Genomic DNA, 19,051 nt, shown 5'->3' with positions numbered 1-19,051 from the left:
TTTGAGGCAGAGGCATAAGATCCTCCTTGGGGTACTGGGTTTCTAAAGGGGTTCCTCTTTTCTCCTGGTTCCAGGGTTGAAAAGCCCACCCAGGGGATGACCAGGTCAGGGCTCAGGAGGAGAGTCTTTTGAAACTGCTGGGAGAGGGTGGCTGCTGTGCAGAAGGGACCAGGCTCTTTATGTCTGGACCTGAGATGCCTACTTAGTCCTGAAAAGAGGTTCATTTGTTGAAGCCCAGGAGATAGGGTGTATATGTGTATGATATGGAGTTAATGGGAACCGTGATATATTTAAAAGAGGATGTTTGTGTATGAGGTGGGTGGTATGGGGGAGAGACGTGAGTGTATATGTGTGAGATGAGGTGAGGTTATCCAACAGCATGTGTGGGTGTGTTTCGAGAGGTGTGGCATGCATGCGGGCATGTGGGGTATCAAAGGGTGTGTGTAGGTGGAGAAGGCATCTGTGAGAAAGAATATTTGTGTGTGTGTGTAAGGTGTCTGAAAGTGTGCATATGTGTGGGTGAGTATGTAGAGTTTTGTGGCATGAGGATGTATGGATGGGGGAATGTAGAGGGTGTTTTGTGTGAGAAGCTACCAGAGAGAGTGTGTGTGCAGAACGTGTCTGTGAAAGTGTATGTGCTTGCTTGAAGAGGGGATGTCTTTCAGAGTGTGTGTGTGTAGACGTGTGGTATGTATAGGAATGTGAAGGTCAAGACCATGTGTGCTGGGCTCAGCAACACCACCCCATTATACTCAAGCAAAACTGCCATCAGAATCTGCACCTTGGCCTGGCCTGTGGTGGTGCAGTGGATAAAGCATTGACCTGGAAATGCTGAGGTCACTGGTTCAAAACCCCGGGCTTGCCTGGTCAAGGAACATATGGGAGTTGATGCTTCCTGCTCCTCCCCCCTTCTCTTTCTCTCTCTTTCCCTCCCCTCTCTAAAATGAATAAATAATAATAATAATAAAAGAACCTGCATCTCCGTATTTATTTTCTCCCTAATCCGCCATTTCGTTTCTCAGCTTGAAGGAAACCTTTTTTCACCTGTAGATCTGTCTGCCTCTCGGTTGTCTAAAGCCAAGGAAGCCGGGGCTGACTTCGTCCTCCAGATCTCCAAAGAGAGCCCTCAGGAAATCGCCAGTAAAGTGGAAGGTCTCCTGGGGCGCAAGCCAGAAGTCACCATCGAGTGCACTGGGGCAGAGACCGCCATCCAGGCGGGCATCTACGTGAGTGGGATGAGGGCAGCTGAAACTGGTGGGCATCTCCAGGGAATCGGAGCAGGGCAGTGAGCCAAGTAGAAATCAGGGCCCCTAGGATCAAGCTTCTCCACTGACTTGCTCTGTGGTGCCCCCAGCAAAATTAAGTGATCTCTTTGTATCTCTGTTTTCTTTTTCTTATCTCTGTTATGGAAATAGGACACCAACCTTACATGTTCATTGGGTCCTTGTGAGGTGTATTTTTTTGTTGTTGTTTTTTGGGTGTTTTTTTTTTTTCATTGTGAGATTAAATAAGGTAACACATATGCACAGTCCTTGAAACATAAGTGACCCAGACATTTATGATGTGGTTGCTGTCATGATTGTATCTGTGGTCATAAAACTTATGCTCTTGATAAAAAGATCAATAGGAGGAACAGGGAACCATGTCTTAAATAAGTGTGGGAAATCCCTATTTTGTTTTATTGAGGAAAACTTGGCTTTGAGTCATTTATACAAAGTGATAGCCATTAATCACAAAGGTGAGGTGATTTTTCAGGGTCACAGTTACTGCTGCCTCTCCCAGAATTAGGAACAGATAAGCTGTCAGTATCTGATTTCATCCTTCAAGGACCTATCAGTAATTATGAGAAGTTGGCAGGGAGGTGGGGAGGGGAAGTAGCGTTGACAGATAAAAGTGTGAAAAAGAGGGGAGAAAGAATGTTACAGGTTCTGAGCCCTGTTGTGTGCCAGGTCTTCTGGTAGGTGCTTTATAAACATGATGCCCAATCTGTACAATTGCCGTGAAATTAGTAATCATTTTCTACATTTTACAATGAGAGGCACAGTGACTTGCTTTGAGCCCACTGCTCCAATGCCTGCGCTCTCCCTACTCTGTCCACTGCTTAGGAGAGGAAGTGAAGGAAGGCGCAGGGAGCCCGTCTGCAAGCATGCTGAGGTGGGAGGGGGCGGGGCTGGGGGAGGACAGATGACAGCGGCCACCCCTGGGCACCCCCGCCCTGCCTCCCAGACTGCTTCCCTGCAGCAGTAGGGCTTCCTCCTTCCTTCTGAGTCACAGCTGGGTCACGTACAAGGGCACTTTGCACCACTCAGAACATTCTCAAGGGGAAAGCTGACCCCTTGAGCTGTGTGGCTGGGCCCTCAGGCCTGGCACCCCGGCAGAGCTGCCCAGCTCTTCTCCTACTAGCTGCCCATGGCAGAATAAGCAGTAGAAGGAGGAAGGAGCAGGTGGTAACCTCGCCCAGAGGCAAAGAGAAACAAGGATGCGTGTGATCAGTCAGTCCATGACATGTCTTAGTTACCTTGAGTAAGGTATGGCTATTGTCTTCAAGTTGGTGGCAGGTCAGTGACCCCTGTCCACAGAGAGGCAGTATAAGACATGGTGTCTCAACGCAAGGCTTTCCTTCCTCTTCTCCTGCCTGGAGAGCATCTGGAAACAGCTGGCCTCTCAAGCTGTTAATGGTGATGCCCCGTTGCCAGGCTACCCGAGGTGGGCGTGAGGGTAAATGTAATTCAAGGGCTTCACCAGGCCTGAGGCCTGCGCATCTCCTGAGCGGGGCGTGGAGCCATTGCATGCATGACAGGTGCTATAGAATGCTACAGGCCACCCCATCCACAGGCAGGTTAGGTGGAGGCACCATACATGGGCATATCGGAGAGTCATTTTCTTACCAGATAATGACTACCATAGATAATGTTCCTGGGAAATGACAAATGTTTACGGTAGGGTTGATGTTTACACCCATAAAACAATTGTCAGGTGGTCAAAGCATTCCTTTGTCTGTGGTCAGCAAACTGCTAGCCTCCTGGCAGCCAGGGAAGGCACGTTTGACCGTGTTTCTCCTCCTCGCCAGGTTGAGAGGACATGTCGACGGGGAAACAATTTTCCTAGAAAATGTCTTTTCTAGAAAATATCTTTTCTAGACAATGTCTTTCCTAGAAAAGAATTTTCCTAGAAAATATTTTGGTTGAGTTTCCTGTGGCTCGCTCACAACTTTGACCTCTCTCCCCCACTTTTCCAGGGGAGACAGCAACATTTTCCAGTTGTGATATACTCTCCCCCTTCCTGACAGAGTTTATCTGTCACAGGTGGTTTGTAAGCGATTCTGGGCTTCGCTTCGAAACATGCCACACAGTGAGCCCATCCTCATGCTGAGCACTGTTATTGGTACCTCCGGCAACCCTGCTGGGGAGCTGGCTGAGAGGGCCTGGGGTCCCACAGCTGAAAAGTGCAAACACCCCCATGCTGCAGGCCTGTCTCCCTGGTATATTCTTCCCCTCAGAGAGAGGGACTGGAATGAACTGTTCGTTTTTCTTTAAATTTTTTTTTTTTTAATTTTATTTATTCACTTTAGAGAGGAGAGACAGAGAGAGAGAAGGGGGAGAGGATCTGGAAGCATCAACTCCCATATGTGCCTTGACCAGGCAAGCCCAGGGTTTCGAACCGGCGACCTCAGCATTTCCAGGTCGACGGTTTATCCACTGCGCCACCACAGGTCAGGCCTGTTCGTTTTTCTGTCTCACAACATCAAGCACATTGATCCCCCAAAATCTGTGGAGCAGGCACAACACTCAGGAATTATGTGGAGATTATCAAGAGAAAATTCACTTTCCAGCCCACTCCTGGAGGGAACTGAGAAGGCAGATGTTCAAGGAAGTCAAAATCCATGATGACCACCACTATCGGGATGCATGTCTCCAGAACAGAGATTCGGCTAAATGCCAGCTTACGCGTATAAGGCAGTTTGTAAACCACAAAATTCCAATAGCCCTCCCGACTTGTATCGTGCTTAGCAGTTTTCTCACCAACAGAGTGGTTCCTTAGAGGTTTGACAGAAGTCCTGTGTTGTGGGTGGGCACTCCGGAGGAGGAACAGGTGTGAGATGAGGAAGTGGCTGAAGCCAGCATCTGGTATGAATTAATAAAGCTTTGAAAGATGCTCAAGGGTTGCTGAAGATCAGTCTGGTTTGTAGGGAAGATTTTCCCTGAGGTCTGGAGAACCTTGACTATTTTGTGGGATGTTTTGTGGGATGTTGTGTATAGCAGAAGATGCTCCCACTGTTCTGGTCCTCCAATGGGGAAGAATATTATTTTAGTGTCTGGTTTTATTTTTTGTCCTTTGAGGCATTTTATTTGCGTATATGTATTACATCCCTAGAGAAAGAATCCTTTGGGTGTTCTCCTGTGCATTTCCATCTTGCTTTGTCATGGTCCCTGATGCCCACTGAGGTTGTCAGTGGCAACACAAAGTGTCAGTACAATGAAACCAAACAGACAGGACGGGAGCGGGTTGTTCTGCCATTTTTCTCTTTGAGTTGTACATCAAATCTGGGACCAATTACTCCACATTTGTTTAACCTGCCTGTGAGGTTCACAAAAGTTTTTCCCAGCTCTGTGATCATCAATAATTTAAAATTCAACCAATAGAACCATGCTCATCTCATAGTTAGAAACTGGACGCTGACTTTGGAGCACGGCCTAATGAGAACCTGGCATTTGCCTCTCCTGTCAGCATTGTTGATACTCTTGAGAGCATCAGCCAGGACATTCATGTGCACCATTATGGCGGCACGGAAAGATGGTGGAAAGAGCTATTTCAGTATCTTTAAAATGTTTACTCTGGTGCTTTGTTGAGTTTGATGACCATGTTGAAGTGTTCAACAATATAGAAAGAATCATTCCCTAAAGTTTTTGAATGCAATCAGAAGATATTTGTGGCCTGACCTGTGGTGGCACAGTGGATAAAGCATTGACCTGGAATGCTGAGGTTGCTGGTTGGAAACCCTGGACTTGCCTGGTCAAGGCACATATGGGAGTTGATGCTTCCTGCTCCTACCCCCTTCTCTCTCTCTCTCTCTCTCTCTCTCTCTCTCTTTCTCTCTCTCCCTCCCTGCAATAAAATGAATAAATAAAATTAAATTTAAAAATAAATATAATTTAAAAAGAGACATTTATGTGACAGCAGTGTTATTGTGAGTGTGCAGTCTTCATTTTCTTCTCTTTCAAGTCTTGTTCTTACTTCCTTTTCAGGCCACTTGTTCTGGTGGGACGCTGGTGCTTGTGGGACTCGGTTCCGAGATGACCAATGTGCCTCTAGTGCATGCAGCCACCCGGGAAGTGGATATCAAGGGCGTGTTTCGATATTGTAACACGTGAGTATGTTATGGGTGAGTGTGGTCGCAGGTAGTCAGCAAGACCAGGTCAGGCCTCTGGGACCAAGAGTCTCTGCCTATTTATTTGCGAGGAGTTCTCCAAGTCCCTTAGCTCCTACTCCAGAACCCCGGGGTCCACCATAGAAAGCGAGAGGGTCTTAATTCACCTGAGCCCTTGTTCTCCCCTGCTAGGAAACTCGATCCACGCCCACCCCCTCACCAATGTTCCTTCCAGCCACCTTTAAAGTCTATAGTCATTCCTTCAGCAGTGTGCCAGTTTTCCAGTAAACTCTCTCAAGCTGAGTTGCCAGTGGGTGTGATTGCATTATCCTAGCCTTTCTCCCTGAGACTTATGACTTTTCACAGTGGCCTCCATGTACCTTATGCCTTCATGCCAAAAATATTCTAGGTTTAAGAAAAAAAAGAATAAGAATTCTAGGCGTCATGGCAGACATTGCAGAGGGGCCAGGGGACATTCAGGAACAAACTCGGTACTTCCAAATTACAAGTCATAAGGCCATCTCCACCATTTTTGGTCTGTAGAATTGCCCAGGCAGAACCACAGTGTTGAAAATAAATACGGCCAAGTTGATATTGTGCTTGGTACTTTGGGGGCCTGGCTCTTTCTTCCTGAAGGTTAAATGCAATACTTGTGATCTTTTACAGGTGGCCGATGGCGATTTCGATGCTCGCATCCAACTCTGTGAATGTTAAGTCCTTAGTGACCCATAGGTTTCCTCTGGAGAAAGCTCTGGAGGCCTTTGAAACATCCAAAAAAGGATTGGGGTTGAAAGTCATGATCAAGTGCGACCCCAAAGACCAAAATCCCTGATTTTAATTGGTCTCTGCCCTCATTCCCACCCTCTTCACATCTCGGGGCTAAATAGCTGGGCAAAGGCGGGCTTTAAGTCAGAATTTCCTTTTAAGTAGTAAGAATAATTAAAATAATTCCTTATAAGCAGAGAGCCTCACACAGATGAGTTGATGTGCCTTAAAAAGACAAGTAGGGATAGTTTGGGTACTATCCCTACTTGTCAGAATTACCAGTCATGGTGAGCAAAGTTCAGCAGGTGGAGCAGAGCTTGACAGGTAGGTGCGGGGAACTTCCCTTCTTCTGGAGTGCCTGAGTTGAGGAAGGAAAAAAATCTGTTGAGTTCCTGGTTCTGCTGTGAATGTGACCAGGTGGGGGCTGGGAGATAAGTTATTCAGAGACAACTTTATCAAGACTTAACTGTTCCAGAAGCTGTTTTTCATGACATTCTGCAGCTCAGGGTCTGGGCTGAGGGGCTGTCAGCAGTTTTACATTAGAGCACAGTAAATTCTAGACATTGGTTTGATTACAAAAGGAGAATAAGGGACTGACCTTCCTGGGTCTAGGATAATTATAAAACCAATCCAACAAATAAAACCCCAAATCCCACATGAGGTCAAACCAGCTTGCATTCTCCAGATGGAGAAACAGCCAGGGTACTTCTCCGCCTTGCTTGAGAACTGCCTCTTTTTCAACCTCTGAGAGTTCTGTGTATTTTACTTTGCAAGGTGAATAACCATCTTGCCACACTCCCCACCCCCACCCTTCCTTCCTTGTTCAGGGGCAGCCACTGCAGGCTTCTTTGTCATAGGCAACCAGGAGACACCTTCTAAGGACAGTCGCAGGAGTCCTCATGGGAGTCCTTAAATCATGCCTTTGATCGGCCCAGGAGGTTTGGTTGGTGCACCACAGAAATAGCATCTCCTAGGCTCAAACTAACACATGGTTGTTATACAATTCCATATATTTCTGGTAACTGTAAACAGAAAACCTTTTCCTTTCTCATAGCCAGTTAAGTCTCGTGATATCTTTCCATCTGAATGATATCTCTAAAATTGTGGCCTTACTTTAATTTGACTGTGTAAGAGTTGGGTCTAATCACATTATGTCCATCCGTGACTTAGATTATTAGTCAAGAATGAGGATGTAGTAGCTGTGACATAACTTGGGCTGCAGCCTTAATCCCTCACTTCACCTGGGGGGGGGGGGGTGACTGAAGAGATTCCAGTTCTCTTGTGACCAGGGAAGGTTGTGACTAGTGCCTGGAATTCCTCAATCTGCTTTGGGCAATAAATTCTGCTTGTAGTGCCTGACTGCTGTCATGATTTGTGCCTGTTTAGGGAGGAATGGGCTTAGGTTTATCATTTCCCATGAGGGAAAGCACGACATTTTTTTGTACCAAAAGTAATTTCATTGACTGTTGGAAATTTAAATTAATGATCTCTAATCCTCATAGCAAGCCAAATACATGTGATTATTTTACAGCTAAGGAAATAGAGAAATGAGTTAATTTGCCCAAGGTCACATAACTACATTTCTTATGTCATCTCTGGAGGAGGGTAGGATCCTGAGACTTTTGTCTATGCACAACACATGTACACACTCAGCAGTCACATCGCCTCCTGTGTTTACTTCTCTGAGTCCTATTTAGCCCCAGGGCCAGACTTGCCAGCTGCCTTCTCTCAAAACTCTCTCCTTCCAGCTCAGTGGTGCCCAAAGCCCCACCACCACTAAGTTTCTCATGCGGAAGGAAAGGCTTCTTCTAGTTGGAAAGCTTCCAATAGAAATGCCCCTGAAGGAAGTGGACTCACTGGGTTAAGTTCACAAGGAGCCACTTTTCCTTTGATTGTGAATTGGTGGGGGAGAGGGGAGAGGCCACTGAACCTGAAAGGGATTGAGGAGCTGCAGAGGGGACTGCTGCAAAGGTAGGACTACCAAGGATCAAAACGTGTCACTTATTACATAATGGTGATTGGATTGGTTCTTCTAAGTCAATGCCTTGGAGCCTCAATTTTCTGGTCTGTTAAATGAGCTTCACAATGCCTGCCACATGGGCAATTCCTAAGCGAATCGGCTGATTGAAAACAGCAGTTCAGGCCCTGAATGGTTGGCTCAGAGGTAGAGTGTCTTCTGGTGTTTGGATGTCCCGGGTTCGATTCCTATATCAAGGCACACAAGAGAAGTCATCTGCTTCTCCACCCTACCCCTTTCCCCTTCTCTCTTTTCCTTCTGTAGCCATGGCTCAATTGGTTCTAGCGCATCTGCCCTGGGCACTGAGGATGGCTCTGTGGAGCCTCCACCTCAGGTGCTAAAAATAGCTCAGTTGTGAGCATGGCCCCAGATGGGCAGAGCATCAGCCCCAGAGGGGGTTTACTGGATGACTGGATGGGTTCTGCATGCAGGAGTCTATCTTTGTTCTCACCTGGAAAAGAAGGACAAGAAAAACAGCAGTTCATGGAATACTTCCCATTTCCAAATCACCCAAGGGAGAAATTTGACAGCTACCCAAGCAGGGCAGAGTGTGGCAGAAAAGGAAGTGGTATGGATGAACCACCAATTCAGTTGTTGGAATGGTGAGGCTCCAGTCAGTCAGTATTCCCGAGCTGTTGCTGGGCTCCCTTGACTTTGCATCCTCTGTTTGGAAGGGGCTGCAAGAAGCCCAAGAATTCATTCCTGCCGCCAACACTGAGTGCTGAATAAATATTGTTTGACTCAGCGAATCAGCCCTGGAATCCTGGAACCAGGAATATAAATTTCCCATGAGCTTCCCAAGTGTGGGTGGCCCACCTGGCCTCTGTGTGCTCTGTCACAAGTGCCTGACACCTGGTTAGCTTCCAGTCAACACTGAGGACCCCACCCAGCTGGCACTCCCAGCATAGAGTAGGGTGTAGGGTGGAAATGGGTGGGAGAGCATAGCTGCCTAAGGAGAAAGGGGACTCAGCTCCAGTAACTCCTACTTGCCGTCTGCCTCTGCTACATATGCTGACATGCAGTCACCTCTGGTCTCCCCAGCCCCGGTTCTCAGGCCATGTCTGTCCTACTTTTGTGTAGCGCAGTCCTGCCTCTTCCTTCCTGGCTCCTGTTTTATTCCCTTTGGAAGAGCAAAGAGGGACAATGGGGAAGTTGGTTAGCCGGGAGTTAGGAGTCAGGAAGCAGATAATATTGGATTTTTGCCTTTTCCTAGAATTGTCCTCTGCACATGATCTCAACCTAGGCTTGGAGTACAGAAGATAAACTACAGGCCTACATCCTTTGGTGGCAGGCAGGTCTCCTCTGTCCCTGTCCCTTTCCACACACCAAGATCCTCCAGGGCTCAGGGAAGAACAGGTTGCAGGGAGAAGTGGCGATGAAGTGGCTTGGCGAAGAGTACATTGCCGGAGGAAAGTGCCTTCAAGACAGCAGCAGCTGTTTTCTGGGACAGGCACTGGCTGGCGTATTGGAGCTGCACTGCCACGCTCCCATGGCCCCCACCCCTCTCCCCACTCCCCTCTCTCCTGAAAGCCCCGGCCAGCGGCCAGCCGAGTCAGACATCCAGGTCCTTTCCTAGGCAACTGGATGTGTCCTGCTGTGATTGCTTACTGGATCTTACCCTCTGTGGGAGCTTCTTGGGGTTGCCACGTAGGAAGAAGCCTCTGTTCTCTGGTCTTGGACCCATGAGGCCTATAAGGGGCAGAGGTAAAGGGTTCAAAGCAGTGGTGAAATTCAAATAATTTAACAACCGTTTCTCTGCCCTAATGACCTAATGACATGTCACCTCCTGGTTGTTTGGCACTTTTTCTGTTGACGTTATATGTTTGCTTACTGAAGTAACAAACGTGGGGGAATTAAAATGTTTCATCAAAGGTATAATGAGTTTTATGAAATGAATAAATTAATACTGCAAACATACTTCCATCAAATTTTTTTTCACCTATGGACGGAATGAACATTACTATGGACACTTAGAATACACTCCTGCTCAGATGAATGTTAAAAAAAAAGCAAGGAATGTAAATCTGTGATTTTCATATTGGGCAGCTGCCCAGGCACCCACCTTAGAGAAAGCCCTGATTACAAGTGCCATTTTAACAACTGGTTTGCTGAACTCAACAAAAAATTAGGTATTAATTCTGCTGAACCAGTGCGAACCGGCTGAATCCCACCACTGGTTCAAAGCCAGGATCCCTGGGTTCTATCTAATCCTGGGCCAGCCACCAACTAATTGTGATTTGCCAAGTCACTTCAATCCAAGCCTTGGTTTCATCCTGTCTTAATAGCAGGGTTGGGCTAGATGAGCTTATGGTCTTCCAGCCCATAAACTGATATTTGACATGGTTCCCATCACCATAAGGCCCTGGGGAGTGAGAACCTCCTTGAGGGGGGGTGATGTCCTTGGGTTTCAGTTCCAACCCAGTGTATGCGTGAAGGGGGTAGCTTAAGGGGGAGGGCAGCCTCTGGAAACACCTGTGACCTGTACAGTACCTGTTCTGCTCCTTCCCCTCAGTCTCCCAGGTGTGGTCCCCAAGGGTTCTACACAGTCCAGAGCTGAGCCTGGGAGATCTGGCTTATCACTCACTTCCCTGCCGGAGGTCCTGATTGGCCTCTCTGTGCTCCACATAGACCTGGAGGCAGAGGCACAGCCCAGGTGGTTGAGGGTGGAGCAGCAGTTCTTCCATAGTGAGGAGGCAGCTGCGGGAAGAAGGTGAGGCTGTTCTGGTCCAGCACCAGAGAAGCATGGTGGGGAGATAGCTCCCTCGGGACCAGGTCCAGGCTTCAGGTGGGTAGTGTGAAACCTGTGGGTCCTGCTGTGAGCTCACAGGCTCTGTGTGCACTGAACCACCAGCCACCAGGTGTCTGGGACTCCTGGGTCCCAGAGGCCTCTCCCACCAGTCTGTCTCAGCTCTTACTTCCTGGCAGGAATCCCAAACGGCTCCTCAAGTCAGTTTGCAGTGCTGTGGTCACCAGGAGATAATGTTGACTGTACTTTCCCTTATCACACACGTTTGTACATCGTTGTTAATAAAGGCAGATAAGCTAAAAAAGAGAGAAAATCAACCATAGCCTGTTCTCCAGGGATGCTAATAAGTTGGAGTACTTCCTTCTAGCTTTCCCCCATACATTTCTATACATATAAAATGTATAATTAAAATCAGAAATGAGAATTACTTTACCTACTCATTTTCTACTTTTCCTCATAACAGATAAGGACTTTTATTTAAACAATCATGCTTCCATTAACAAAATTAACAATAATTCCTTCGTACCATCTCATACCACATCAATCCAAGTCCAGTTTTCCCTAATTATCTTTAAAAAAAGTGACCATTTTACACTTGGTTAATTAAATCAGGACCCAAACACATTACACATGATTATGTCTTGTAAGCTGTTTATAATCTATTATAGTTCCCTCTCCATTTTTGTTGAAGAAACCAAGTCATCTGTCCTCCCCATACTATTTAGAATTTATTTTCATTTAATAAGGTCTTAGATTTCTTTCTATGCTAATTATACAGGGTCAGGCAAAAGTAGTTTTATAGCTGTTTGTATGAAAAATAATGCAAGAATAAAATCTGGCTCTGGTCACATATATAGAATAGCTCAGTTGGTTAGAGCATTGTCCCGATATACAAAGGTCGCAGATTCAATCCCCCAACAGGGCACATACAGAAACAGATCGATGTTTCTCTCTCCCTCTCCCCCTCCTCTCTATCTGAAATCAATCAGTAAAAATTTTAAAAATTAAAAAAAAAAATCATGTACTCACAACAGTAAACCTACTTTTGCCCCTGTATATATACAGTATCATTTAAAAAAAAAAATTCCATTGATTGAAACAGAGAAAGAAAAGGAGGAAGGGAGTGAGAAACATCAACTTGCTGTTCCACTTAGTTGTGTACTCATTGATTGCTTCTCTTTTTTTTTAATTTTTATTTTATTTTATTTATTCATTAAGGAGAGAGAGAGACAGAGAGAGAGAGGAGAGACAGAGAGGAAGGAGGGGGGAGGAGCTGGAAGCATCAACTCCCATATGTGCCTTGACCAGGCAAGCCCAGGGTTTTGAACTGGCGACCTCAGCATTTCCAGGTCGACGCTTTATCCACTGTGCCACCACAGGTCAGGCTGATTGCTTCTCTTATGTGCCTTGACTGGGGATCAGACCTGTCACCTCGGTGTGCCAGGACTATACTCTATCCACTGAGCAACCTAGCCAGGGCCTATACACTATCATTTGTAACCATTATATCCCATTGGGTGGATGTACTATCATTTATAAAGCAAATCACAATATTTTGGTTATTTGGAGTGTGTAGTCCTTGGTCTTTTTTTTTTTTTTTTTTCTGAAGCTGGAAACGGGAGAGACAGTCAGACAGACTCCCGCATGCGCCCCACCGGGATCCACCCGGCACGCCCACCAGGGGCGATGCTCTGCCCACCAGGGGGCGATGCTCTGCCCCTCCAGGGCGTCGCTCTGCCGTGACCAGAGCCACTCTAGCGCCTGGGGCAGAGGCCAAGGAGCCATCCCCAGTGCCCGGGCCATCTTTGTTCCAGTGGAGCCTTGGCTGCGGGAGGGGAAGAGAGAGACAAAGAGGAAGGAGGGGGGTGGTGGAGAAGCAAATAGGCGCTTTTCCTATGTGCCCTGGCCGGGAATCGAACCCAGGTCCCCCGCACGCCAGGCTGACGCTCTAACCAGCCAGGGCAGTCCTTGGTCTTATAATAAAGTTGTGATGACTGTTCTTGTGCATAGATTTTTGTACTCCTGACAGTTTATCCTGAAGCTATGTTTTAGAATGAAAAGAGCTGAGTTGCAAGGTATACACATTTGAAAGGTGACTTGGTTGGACAAGGAAACAAAACATTGATATTGAGACTATCTGAGAAAATCTGTGATGGGGAGTGCCCCAAGCCATGTATAATGTGGGAGGACTCGAGTCCAGAGCACTTTCAGGGGTGCCTTGCAGCCACTGGCTCTCTGGCTTTAGGCCAATCTTGGGAAAGGTGAAGGCTTGGGCTTCATCCTCTATAAACTTGGACAGGTCACCACTTCTTAGGCCTCGGTTTCCTTATTGGTAAACTCAGTGGTTCCTTCTAGCTCCAGGACTATTGCCGGGACATAACAACAGACATCTCTATTTAAGGGGTGACATAGGATTCGTAGGGAAATGTGGTTGGGTTTCTGTGGAGCAGTGAACCCATCAAGGAACTTGTACTGCAAGACTTTCCACTCTGCCAAAACTCAATTCCAGGGGACCTCAGATACCATCCACCAAACTTTAATAAGTCACTAAGAGGAAGCGAAAGTGCTGTGTGTAGACTGTTTGTTTTGGGCTCTGGCTTCTCAAGGAGATGCAAATTCATGTGGCTTTAAATTGTATAGAATGAACTGGAATTGTTATTAAGATAACAAATTTAGAATTTTTAGGACCTCAAAATTAGCGATTTTTAGGGCTCTTTAGAAACTTTAGGGCTCTCTTGAGTGACTGATTCAAATACAATTGTCAGATTGCTATTTTAATCTCTTGTCACACACACACTTGTGCGTGCGCACCCACACACACACGCATTAATGCTGTGCTCAGTGGATAGAGCATCAGTCTGGGACTCAGAGGACCCAGACTCGAAACCCTGAGGTCGCTGGCTTGAGCATGGGCTCACCAGCTTGAGTGCTGGGTCGCTGGCTTGAGCATAGGATCATAGACATGACCCCATGGTGGCTGGCTTGAAGCCCATGGTTGCTGGCTTGAGCAAGGGGTCACTAATTCTACTGGAGCCCTCCAGTCAAGGCACATATAAGAAAGCAATCAATGAACAACTAAGGTGCTGCAACAAAGAATTGATTCCCTTCCTGCCTCTCTGTCCCTATCTGTCCCTCTCTATCCCTGTCTCTCTCACTAAAAATAAAATAAAATAACTGCTGTGCTTATGTAGCCTAAGAATAGATTGCATATGTGCGCTGTGTGCTTTCAGGAGCACTAGAGTAAGTCCCCTTTGTCACTCATCATGTGGAATGGGATGAGACTGCCAGCATGGACAGTTTCAAGGATTAATGATGCTAAAGAGCTTCTGGAAAAACTGTTGTCATTAAACAGAATAGAGGACATCATATTTCCTGAAAGAGAGTGAATGAGGGAAAAGCTAAGAGGAGAAGGAACTAGTATTCTATCCAGGGCAAAAGGAAGAAAGTGACTCAGCAGGGCCCTTGGGGACTGGGGTTGCTTGTTCTGGAAAGCAACTAGAATTTTAGCACAGCGAGAGACAGGCCTCACCAGAGCTCTTCTGGGCCTACCCCAGACTTGGCTTCCCCTGGTACCACATACGAGAGTCCCACACCTTACTGCAGACCTGAAGCTAGGAACACCCATTGCTCTATTCACTGGTCCGCTAAAGTCATGCTGCCTTCTCCCAGAATAGGGCTCCAGAGGGAGTTCAGCTTCCGAGGGGAAGACAGACAGTGTGAGGATGGTTGGCTGTGAAAAAGTTTCAGTCATCCAATGCATGCCTTGTCATGGGCCAGAGGAATAGTTCTGCATTTAGAAGAGGGGGAAAAGGAAGAAGCCAGGAGGATGTCTGGATGTCTTGGGCTCCCTCTAGTAAGAAAGCAGTAGCTACACATTAGGCTATTCTATTTCCTTATGATCTTGAGCAGCTCAAGTTCTTCAAGACTTGGTTCCTCATTCTTTAAGTGGGAAAAATAATGCCTACTTCAGAGTTTTCATAGGAACAGAATGAAGTAATTTTGAAGCCTTTAGCACAGCGAATGGCACCATGATTGTGCTTGATGAGTCACCAAACCTTATCTTTTCACCTGGTCAATGAACAGAGTGGATGATTCCCAAGACTTTTCCAGTTCTGAGCCTGAAGTTTGAAGAGATGGTTGGAAATGTGCAACAAGTTCCCAGGGTGACAGAAAAGGCCTCGGCCTGGCCATGACCCAGTTTGTCCCACTCTTCTATAAACCTGTAATGCAAGGAATATGGCACTAGAAGTAGACCTGGAGGTAGGCAGGAAGGAGGAGACAGAACCACTTAACTGCACTCAGGAGCTGCCTCTTACCTGCCTGTCCTGCTCTGCCCCTCTGAGCACCCAGAGCAGCCCCTGTACCCAGGAGCCCTGAAGACAGGGACTCCCCGAGGCCATGGCCATGCCTCATACCTACATTCTGGAGGTACCTCTCACTGGCTGCACAGCTCCTGGCACACACAGAAGATGCTCTGGAAATGTCTGTGGCCTGATAAACAGCCACATCTCACTCTTAACTCGGCCATGGCCATCCTGACAATCAGCCTGAGCTAATCCCAGAGTGATGGGCATCTTCAGAGTGACACTGTGTAGAAGGGGAAACCAAGCCCCAGCGACCAGGAAAAACATGTTCAGAGATCACAGCAACAAGAGGGCTCACCTAGGCCTAGAACCCCCTGCCCCATCAAAGACGGCTGAGGGACCAAATAAAATGGATAAACAATCTAGATATCACTGAAGGACATGAAGTGGGACCAGCTGCGCCCTCCAGACCTCTCTGGATTTAAGAGGGACTGTGGGGGACCCTGTGGTGTGGTAAGAACAACATTGGACCAGAATCAGAGTTCTGGGTTCTGGGCTCTGTCTCGCACTAATTGAGGAGAGCCATTTACTTTGTATGTGTTCTTAGGCATCTGTGATGGGGCAGTAAAACCTCTCTCAGTATTGTTGTCAACTATGCAATAGGATACTAAACTTCTTTGAAAAAGAATGAGAGAATGCCAAATACCTTAACTCATTTCACCCTCACAATAACCCTATGAGATTACTATCACCCCCCAAAGCTCAGAAAACTAAAGTGCAGAAATTAAATAACTTGCTCCAGACACCCCCCCACACACATACATGCATATGTTTAAATATGTTAGGGATAATGTCTAAAAAGAGAGACACGAAGCTGTTAATAGTAGTTTACTCTGAAGGAGAAGATTCTGGGATTTCGTGTTTTGAGGAGAGGGGAACAGGAGGACTTTAATTTTTTACCATATATGTTGGGCAAATGAGTTTGTAAAATTTGTGTTTTTTGAGTTTGCTCACTTTTATTGTTAGAAATGGCGCTGGGCAGCGCCAGGTATGTGATCTGTGAAATTACAAATTACCTTCTTGCTTGGGAAGGGCCATTGTCTGGCTAATGTTTGCTGGAGGAGAGGTTTTTGTGCCAGAAAGTTTAGAAAGAGGAGGAGAGGCAGAGAGGAGGAAGCCATGTTTTTGCAGAGTGCGAACAGAGAGAATGAAGGTGTGCAGATGGGGAACCAGAGGTGAGGGGCTTTGTAAGCTCCGCTGAGACTGGTGAGGCCTTTGATTCTAGGAGGAACCAGAGAAGATTCTCTTGGTTGTGGAACTGGATAATGTGTCAGGGCTTTGTGAGCTCTGAATGAGTGAAAGGGAAGTGTTTTTCCTGTGTGGTGCTCGTCGGCCGGTGTGAGACTTTAATAAAGGAATGGCCCACCATTTTTTGTCTCCACTGTTTCTTTACCGTCAGTCCAAATCTAATGGAAACCTGCATGTGAATGGCTGTGATGGCCGTGACCACTGGCCATACAGTATAAATTTCTCTATTGATTGCAATTTTTGTTTACATGATCATAGTTCACTTTTGGACTTTAAGAAAATGACTGAAGATGTTACAACTCGTGACTTTCAGACCCAAATGCAGAAGAGTATAACTGGTAGTTGGGCTCCCAAGACAGAGGACACTCTCCATTCTCAGAAAGACTTTGACTGCAGCCAGTTCCAAGGAACAAGGAGAGGGAAGGTCCAGCCACTTTCAAGTAATTACAATCCACCCCACCTTCCACCCCTAGAAGACTTTGGGCAGCCTGGGCAGGGTGGTCTCTTAGTCATATCATGGGCCCAAGGGTGAGTCATGAGGCCTGAAAGACTGTGGATGGAACTGTTGGTTCTGAAAAGTGAGCTATCTGCATGCGTCAGCCAGGAGGCTGCATTCTTGCGCTGTCTTTTGGTCTTTTAATTATCTCCTGTATCTGATGACAAGCTGAATAACTGCCCACGGTGGGGGCAGTCCTTGGTACCTCCCTTTAGTTTTTGCGTGACTGCATCTTTGGTCTTAGCTATGTTTGTGGCCTCTATGACTTTGAGTTTTATTGTTGAATACAGTCAATGACCTTTCCATTTTTCAGAGGAATTAAGCTGTGTATTGGGTCTGTGCTTCCTTCATCCCTCAGGCTTACTTCCTTCTGCTCTTCTACCCCCACCCACCATCTTGTGATTTCTGTGGAGAACTTTATGTTTTCTGGGTCCTTTTTAAAGATAATTTTTTTAAATTTATTGATTTTGATAAAGAGAGAGATGGATTTGTTCTTCCACTTATTTTGGTTGATTTTTGTATGTGCTGTGACTGGGGATCAAACCCATAACCTTGGTGTATCTGGACCAAGCTCTAACCCAGCAATTTTCAGCCTTTTTTTTTTTTTTTCTCATGGCACACATAAACTAATTAGTAAGGGAGAGAGGTCAGTGTCTCTCTTTCCTTTTAGTAATTAGTTTATATGTGCCATGAAAAAAAAAAAAGAGTTTGAAAATTGCTAACCAACTCAGCTACCTGGCCAGGGCTCTGGGTCCTTTTAAATTAGGTCAAAGGAGAACAGTAACTTTCATCTTTCTAGTTTTTAATTTTTTAATTTTAATTTTTTATTCTTATTATTTTTGTTCTTCAAATTATAAGAGAAATTTTGTTTAGAAAGTTATAAAGGTGGTAGAAGTGAGCCAGCTGGGCTGCATAGGCTCAGGAAATGAGTTACAGAGGCAGAAGAAGGGCCCTTGGAGCTCAGGAGAGAGAAGGGCAAAGGTACACACCTGGGGGGAAGAAGAGGGGGACGGGACAGGCCTGGGTGTGCTCCCAAGAGAGAGGGCATGTCCACCTTTCTAAATTTTTTAAGCTGGTTTTTACCATAAGAAGCTTTAGCAATATTTTTATTATTCCTGCTAATTTCTATGAACAATTAGGTCATATTTTAATCTTGCTTTAGAGAAATGTGGATTTAAATGTTTTACCCCTGGCCTTATTCAGCCTTTGGTATTATATTTCAGTCTAAAAAACCCTGTCAAATATTTAGCCCTCAGTAGTTCTTACAATATCATATCTGATACACCATTTAATTTGACTTCCTGCCACTAGATGTGACCCTTTCCAGTTGCTCCTCAGTGGTCACATCCCCGCTGTTTCTCTTGATCAGTCCTCCAGCTGACCACCTCTGTTGATAAATTTTTTCAAGGCTTCCATTTCTTGAGTTTTTCTTCCAAAGGTGAAAATCAATTGAGATCTTTACATTAAATTGCTAATTTCTTTTTCTTCAGGTGAGAGGCCTTTCCTTCAGACTCCTTTTTTTTCCCCCAGGCTTGAGAAGTGAGATTCAAAAATATTTCTTTAAAAAATCTTTTCTCAATCCCCCTTAACCACTCACCACATACTGCATCCACATTTACATGGTTCTATCTGATCTCATCTCTGAATTTACAGAGCTGGCAAGTAGATATGCAGGAAAATGTCATGGAGGGTCATATTGCTCTGAGCCTTATCAAATTATCTCATTCCACCTTCACATTTGGCAGGAAATTGAGACTCAGGGCAGCGATGTAGCCAGAATACAAATAATTGACATGTGTGTGGAGGGGTGAGCTCCAAGACCATTATTCCCTAACCACAGTGATGCTGCATTTTCTTCATACTATTCTTGGTCACCGTATGACCCTTGAACCTTGTTATTTTCTTTGTTTAGTTGCGCAGCTGATCACCTTACTGTTTAATTTGGCTGTATTTGGGCTTTCTATGCTAGTATTCTTGGCATTGCTGCTTATTTGCTCTCCTCTACAGTGGAGATTTAACTCAGCTGATAAACGAATGTCTCTACTTT

At 46.0% G+C, this 19,051-nt stretch overlaps 1 protein-coding gene and 1 pseudogene across 1 annotated transcript in view; one reads left to right on the top strand and one right to left on the bottom strand.

Annotated features, from left to right (window-relative positions):
* The window catches only part of SORD (sorbitol dehydrogenase), a 41,603-nt gene extending 34,100 nt beyond the window's left edge, over positions 1 to 7,503 (top strand). Inside the window, exons 7-9 of the mRNA XM_066342415.1 lie at positions 1,051 to 1,226; positions 5,247 to 5,368; positions 6,035 to 7,503. Coding sequence (XP_066198512.1) covers positions 1,051 to 1,226; positions 5,247 to 5,368; positions 6,035 to 6,200 — 464 coding nt within the window. The 3' untranslated portion in view covers positions 6,201 to 7,503. The remainder of the gene's footprint in view (positions 1 to 1,050; positions 1,227 to 5,246; positions 5,369 to 6,034) is intronic.
* Positions 4,346 to 4,777, bottom strand: LOC136375909 (small ribosomal subunit protein uS8-like; annotated as a pseudogene).
* Positions 7,504 to 19,051: the final 11,548 nt, after the last annotated feature.

This window comes from Saccopteryx leptura, chromosome 6, assembly GCF_036850995.1.
Source record: "Saccopteryx leptura isolate mSacLep1 chromosome 6, mSacLep1_pri_phased_curated, whole genome shotgun sequence".
In the NCBI taxonomy this organism is placed as follows: Eukaryota; Metazoa; Chordata; class Mammalia; order Chiroptera; family Emballonuridae; genus Saccopteryx; species Saccopteryx leptura.
Note: the sequence above shows the minus strand (reverse complement) of the source record. Positions and strands in the feature narration are given on the sequence as shown.